At 39.6% G+C, this 7,338-nt stretch overlaps 1 protein-coding gene across 1 annotated transcript in view; it reads left to right on the top strand.

Annotated features, from left to right (window-relative positions):
* Positions 1-5,176: 5,176 nt before the first annotated feature.
* The window catches only part of LOC119411566 (limbic system associated membrane protein), a 375,247-nt gene continuing 373,085 nt past the window's right edge, over positions 5,177-7,338 (top strand). Inside the window, exon 1 of the mRNA XM_037678520.1 lies at positions 5,177-5,411. Coding sequence (XP_037534448.1) covers positions 5,257-5,411 — 155 coding nt within the window. The 5' untranslated portion in view covers positions 5,177-5,256. The remainder of the gene's footprint in view (positions 5,412-7,338) is intronic.

The following is a 7,338-nucleotide window of genomic DNA, read 5'->3' as shown; positions in this document are numbered from 1 at the left end:
GAATAAGAATAAGAAGGTCGCGCTAACTATTTATAGCCGCAGCTTCGTGCACTCTGCCCATCTTCGGACGACTGTACGTACATATTTGTGTTGTATCTCGGTGCAATGCCAATAAAGTTTATTCTGATTCTGATTCTTAAGTTGCTTATTTGGGCTTGACTTTCTTTCCAAGTGAAACTAGTTGATTATCTACCAGCTCAGCACAATAACGCAAAAGACGAGTGGTAGTAGGTAGTTTGTCCCTTCCACGCCCCTGTTGCCTGTTTATTGCTCCCACCCAAGTTGGCGAGGTGACAGGCGCACACACAGACGTACATACAAATATGTCTGTGGGCGCACACCTTAAATGCTCATCCTCAAATACTCATACTGTAGCCGACCACTAAGGGGCTTCACTCACACACAGATGTCATGATGTTTTGTTTTTAAATATATGTAGAAAAAAATACATATGCAAAATGTATTTTTATCAGACCTTAAAAAATATGTTATTCAAAGTGTTTAGCATAATTTTGCTGTTGTTTATGTGTAATGCCATAATATGTTTGTATATTTTGTTTAAAAACGGTCTCTGTTTTACACAATGTGGTGGGTTGCCAGTTGGGCTTGTTTTAGGCTTGTTTTCATAGAGCTGGTTATTTGTTTCTATCGCAAGACCTGGCAACACTGGAGGCCAGTGTAGGCAGGGGAATGCAGCGCCAATGCAGCGATTCAATTCAATTCAGTTTATTTATATAGTGCCAAGTCACAACAGAAGTCACCTCAGGGCACTGAACAGAAACATTAATGTACATAAAAACGCCAATTAGTAAAAGTTCTCTATCTAAGGAAGCCATCAGGTTGTGTTGAATCTTCACTTTGTCACAGTTTCCCATCCTGAGCAAGCACAATGGCAAGAGTGGAAAAGAAAAATTATCTTTTAACAGGAAGAAACCTCCAGTAGAACCAGGCTTGGGATGAGTGGTCATCCACTTTGACCGGCTGGGTTTGAGAGGAACAGGAAGGAGAACTAGACAAACACAGAATGGCAGGTCCAGATGTACCCCCAATTGGGAGAAAGAAAAAGAAACACATTTTAAGATACAATGCTGCCTCTCAGCGAGCAGGTCCCTGGTTCAAACCCCAGTCCAGGAGCCTTCTGGGTGGAGTTTGCATGTTCTCTCCGTGCATGCGTGGGTTTTCTCCGGGCACTCCGGTTTCCTCCCACAGACCAAAAACATGCATGTTAGTCTGATTGGTAACTCTAAATTGTCCCTAGGTGTGAATGGTTGTTTGTCTCGTTTGTCTCTATGTGGCCCTGTGATGGACTTGCGACCCGTCCAGGGTGTACCCCGCCCCTCGCACAGTGATTGCTGGACATGGGCACCAGCGACCCCCGTGACCCAAAATGGAATAAACGGGTAAAGATAATGGATGGATGGATAATTTCAAATACAGAGTAGAACAACTAAAGACAGCACCAGAGTGAGGAAGTGTGGTAATTTGTCCTCCATTGGTCCAAACCTATAGCAGCAGCATAACTAAGGGATACAGTAGCTCAGGAAACCCAAGCCGACCCAAACTATAGGATTTTATTATTTTATCATAGCAGCGTTTCCATACATCTAGAGGAGCATGGAACTGTAAAGAATCTGTATTTTTTTTAATTATTTTAATCTTTCTTCTGTAAATAAGTCATACTGCAACCCAAACTGCAAGTAGTATAAGTATATTGTATTAATAGTATCTATGGCCTGCATGTGTGACACAGAAAAGTAATAGGACATGTCCACATATAGGGGGCGCTATAATTGCATAATTTAATTTATTCCTATAACTTCTACAATAGTCACACATTTTAATGTTTTATAATGCTACATTTCCTGGATTGTACTGAGTCACGGTGTAAAGGCCACGCCCTTCTACGGCTAAAAATTTGTTTTGGGGTGGGGGGGGGGGGGGGGGGGGGGGTATTGCAACATTTGAGAAACCTACTTTGAACTAATTTTCAAAAGTCTTATGTTTGATCACAATAAAATCCCCTATCTAAAATCTAAATTCAGTATGGATCAAACGTTTCCAAGATTTTTTATTTTAAAACCTGAAAATGTGCATGGGCAAAAAGTTTTGGCAAGCTAGCTAAAGACAAATTTTGTGCTATCTCCTCAACTATAATATTCATGATAAAGAACTAAAAACTGTGATTAGGGGAGTTCATTGTAAGCTACTGAACTAAATTTGATAAACATTGGCATGTAGGAGGCGCTATAACATGAAAAAAGTCTTGCAATGATGACAAATCAGCTTTTTATAAAGACTGGTACACACCTTTAGGAATGCCCTGAGCTCTTATCTAAAAAGTAATATATATCACAAGTAAAGTGGGCATGGTTTATCACATTTCAAAATGAAATTGGGCCTCATTGAGTATGTGGTTGCCTCTAAATTGTGTAAGTGCACTGTAATTTTTTACTATTGATGTATCTATTCTGAAAATTCACCATCATATGTGCAAATTAGTATAACATGCAAAAGCTTCAAAAATCTTTCTGTAAATCCTGTTAAAACTCAGAGTACAGGCTTGGATTGGGTAATAATTCTTCCAGTCATGCTGATCAGAGTGAAAATGACACTAAATGTGTTCTCACAACACCAAAGTTCATGCTGAATAATCCAGGTATAAAATCCAATAATGTTCAGTCAGGTCAGGTTGACCTGGCTGAACATTATTCCCAAAACATTTTTAAATAATAGACAAGTGATGAAATCAGACTCATCCTGAGTTCACACCTCTGTAGAAATGAATAGCAGACATTTGTAAAACTTGTGTTTGTTATAAATGTGGAGAAGAATATTTACTAAGCTAAAATTTCAAGGTTATGTCTGTAGAAGATATTGAGCTTTATCAAGATCAAAAGGTTTTTTTTTTACTCATCAAAATGTAAGTGTTAATTTCTTTTCATATGCTCTTTCAAAAAGAAATAATGCAACATTTATTTAGAAATATACAGTATAATGTTCTTCATCAGTGGTTCTCAAAGGTTTTAATGCGGAAACATCAAAGGATCCAATTTGTCATAACTGCTTTCAGTTTGTATTTTTGTGTGACTGATTACAGTTTTAAACATAATCACTGATCTCTTTATTTATTTTTCCCGGTCACGAGCAAAGACAGGGGTTTGGAACCCCCCTCCTTCTGTCAATCTGTGCATGTTGTGAACATGATAACTTAAAAAAATATATAAGGTACCAACTTACATTTTGGTCTGTGGCTGCATCTACGTGTAAAAAAAAGTCACTATTAACAATAACTCAAACTCAAAGATGGCCACCATAGACTAATGTGAACTGCCCATTGTAACCCAGGTAGAAAAATCATTCTTTCTCCCCGTAGTATGCACTTCATGCATTTTCTCTTGCATTATTATTCATTCTCGTGAGTGCACCGCCATTGAGACACATGACCACACTGAACCAATCAGTGGCTGTATAACCTGCCAAGCAAACAATTGTGGTAAGAGCATAGGGAAGTATGGGGAGAAGTTACTGCAGGAGCCAACTATCACAGACCTCTGAGAGGCGAGAGGAGTTTGTATTTACCTTTGAAGTGGAACTGGCAGGTTTTAAATTGATGAAGGCAAGCTACAGAAAAAAAAAAAGCTAGAACCTAGACCAAAGGGTCATCTTGCCTCTAAGGATTCAGATCATTCATTCTCAGTCTGGTGGAATTCATCTGTCCAGGGTGGTAGGAGGCTTCTGCAGCCAGTTTGAACTCTATTTTTCCTCTCGCTTTCGGACTGTTTAAACCTTAATATTTCTGGCCCATGGGTTCCCAAAATCTCGACGACATCACCCTTTGTTCGACGTGGACTATTAAACTTTAACCTCTAAGGACTATTTATTGTGAGGCTGTGTCGAACAATGAAACCTTGGAGTCATTGTGAATTAATAATTTGCACAACAAAGAAACGGTTAATGTATTACATTGCTTGTTTTGTTTGTTGTTATTGTTTCATATTTCACTGTATATATTTATAAAATTGAATGGCCATTGTATATTTAAGATTATTGGCGTTGTTGCACAAATTCAATATATGGTGCCTATTGAATATAAATTCAGTCTCTGTGGTTCTGTGTTTATTCTTAATCCCCCCTTTGATGGACTCTTACCTATATTTTCTGATAACTAGCCCAGTTAATATTAAGATTAATTCAAGGTCACTATTAGCACTCTCATTACCTAAAACAATATACTCATTACACCATTCCTAACATTTGAGAAGAAGATGCTTTTTAGTTTTCATTTTGCCTAAACATCTAGTTGCTTAAATAATTGGGGGTGGCTAAACATTAGCTTAAGGTGGCCATGACCACTATTGGCCACCCCCGGCTCCATTATTGCACCTTGTGGTGAATAAAATTGCTCCCTTCACTCCCCAGGGTCGACAACTCTGCACTGCCTTGAACAAACAAAAACAAGCAAATCAATAAACAAAAATAAAAATAATAGTAAATTAGAAAATAAAATCTCCCTCTTTTCTTTCCCACAGTGTCACTCCCACGCATTTGAATATCTTGCATCAGAAACATTAGGGTTTACTTACATTCACTGTTTAATTCCAGTCTATAAACATGTGTCTCATTCACTATTTAAGTCCCTCTCAGCAACAACGAGGGACATCAGATAATATCAAAGTTTCATGGTGTATCCATGTGTGTTTTGCTGCATTCCAGTCATGCAGTATTTTCCCATAAAGATTGATAAGATATATTTTTAAATGTTTTCTGTATATTTTACCTCCTCCTTTTTGGACATTCTTCCTCAGTCCCAAAGTGTGTCTCACTCAAAGGGACCTCAGGTGGTGCTGTTGTCCTGACAACCAATGAGAGGAGCTTCACATCCGAGTTGCAGGATAATCTGAGAGAGGGCGCGCGCGTGGCAGAGAGTAGCAGGGAGGATGAGGAGGAGGAGGTGGGGGGAGTTGTTTTCTCGGCTGCAGCTGCTGGCTCTGACGTGCCTTTACGCAGAGAACATTACGCACCACAGAGCGAGCACTCCGCACTTTCTTGGCCCAAAGAAAAGTGTTTCAGGCAGCAGCTTAATCAGTGCTGCGCGTTTACTGGAAGTCTGGACTACTTCTGCTCCTTTTGATTTTATTTATTAATTTTTTCTACTCACCATTTGGATTTATAAGTAGCTGCGGAGACGCGCGCTTCTCTGCGCTTCTTTTATTTTTAATTTACTTTTTGATTTTTTTTTTTTTTTTTAATTCAAAAATGCAAGCTGGACGCAAATCGTGTTGGAGGCAGTTGCAGGCTTCTTTTTTCAGACTGCTCTGTCTTCTGCCCACAGGATTTCCAGTCCGGAGTGTGGATATGCAGCGGGCTACGGACAACATCACCATCCGCCAGGGCGACACGGCCATCATAAGGTAAGACTCAACTTTCCTCCTCTTCCTCCTCATCCTCCTGACTCCCTTATCATCAGCATCCTCCTCTTCCTCCTTGTCCTCATCAAGCAGGCTGCTGTGGAGGACAGCGCGTGTTTGTTTTGGTGCCGATTCCCTCCAACTTCTGTTCCTTACAAGAATAAAACACCAACAGCCCCACAAGAAAATACAAATCTCTTTTATGAGACGATTTGCTTAAAATGTGACTTTTTTGCACAGTTTTCACTAAAACATATCTTTGTTGTTGTTGTTTAAAGTGAATTCCCATCATCCCTAATCTGGTATTTTGATAATGTTTTTTTTTTTTTTTTTTTTTTTGTCACTGAAGTTTTATTTAAAGGAGGTTCTTTATGGCTGTTGTTTTGCAGTAGGGAGATAATTCCAGATCAAGATAAAGGGATGATGTTAAAAAATGCAGAGATGCGTCCATAGAAATATAAAGTCTCCAATTAGTGTAAACTTCCCCATACTGGGACGCTGCTGTGGCCAGATGTGCCTGACCACGTGAGCTACTGAGCCATGTGTTTGTGACAGCCTATAAATGCATCCAGATTAAAACCCTTTCCCCTGCAAACATGTCCCTCACTCAGCCTCCCTCCTGCCTCACCCATCGTCTCTAAAAGAGGATTCACTCTAATGTGGGCAAATTCACTGGTGAAATGGGCTGCACACAGAACAAACACTCTGCTGCATTGATTTCCTTTACTCTGATCATTCCCAGGCTGTATTTACTGTCAGTCTTTGCCTAATGAATCTAAATTGTGGTTACAAGATGGACCTTTAGCACAAGCTGTCAAAAAGGCTGCAGACACAAGCGGGTTAAAAAAGACACAATAAATGCAAGAGAGTTTATTCAGACGCATAAACAGAACTGTCACACATATGTTTGAAAAGTACACAGAAGAATTTAGTTAATTTGGTTTTTCCTTGAAATCAGACACTGTCTGCTGCTCAAATTAGTTGATGGACTTAGTGTTTGGATCAAAACTATTTGTTTCACCTTCCAAATCTAAATGACTGTATTTGACAGGCAGTCTGCTTCCACGAGTCGCGGTGGCAGACTTTTCCTTCAACAAGAGACAGTCGCGATTTTATCATCAAAGAAAGCACCTAAATTTAAAATGATACATTTCACTATTATAAATCAGTTTTGACTGATCGTTGGGAGGAATCACTTTTCAACCAACACAAGTTCAAGTTCAAGCTGAGTTTATTTGTCCAAGGTTAACAGTACAATGAAATGCTCAGGATGACAAGAACCGATTTGACTCGCTAAAAAAAATCAAAGAACAAACGAGAAATACTAAAAGCATGCGATAAGGGTACACATGAAAAACAACGTACCAAAAGGTGAAAAAGTAATTGTAATATTTACAATGTCCTAAAGAGAGATAGTAAACAACAACAACAACATGGTAGACTATAATGGTGCAGCAGGATGAGTTTGAATGAATAAGTATTTCAAGTGGCAGCACGGTGGCGCAACTGGTAGAGCTGCTGCCTCTCAGCGAGCAGGTTCCTGGTTCAAACCCTGGTCCATGGGCCTTTCTGGGTAGAGTTTGCATTTTCTCTCCGTGCATGCGTGGGTTTTCTCCAGGTACTTCTATTTCCTCCCACAGACCAAAAACATGCATGTTAGACTGATTGGTAACTCTAAATTGTCCCTAGGTGTGAGTGAGAGACTGAATGGTTGTTTGTCTCGTTTGTCTCTATGTGTCCCTGTGATGGACTGGAGACCTGTCCAGGGTGTCCCCCGCCCCTCGCACAGTGATTGCTGGACATGGGCACCGGCGACCCCCGTGACCCAAAATGGAAGAAGCGGGTAAAGATAATGGATGGATGGAAGTATTTCAAGTAGTAATGTAAGCTAAAATGCACATGATATATATATATATATATATATATATAT

Source organism: Nematolebias whitei, chromosome 6 (genome assembly GCF_014905685.2).
Source record: "Nematolebias whitei isolate Nwh7 chromosome 6, NemWhi1, whole genome shotgun sequence".
In the NCBI taxonomy this organism is placed as follows: Eukaryota; Metazoa; Chordata; class Actinopteri; order Cyprinodontiformes; family Rivulidae; genus Nematolebias; species Nematolebias whitei.
The sequence above is the reverse complement of the archived record's forward strand: the minus strand, read 5'-3'. Positions and strand labels throughout refer to the sequence as shown.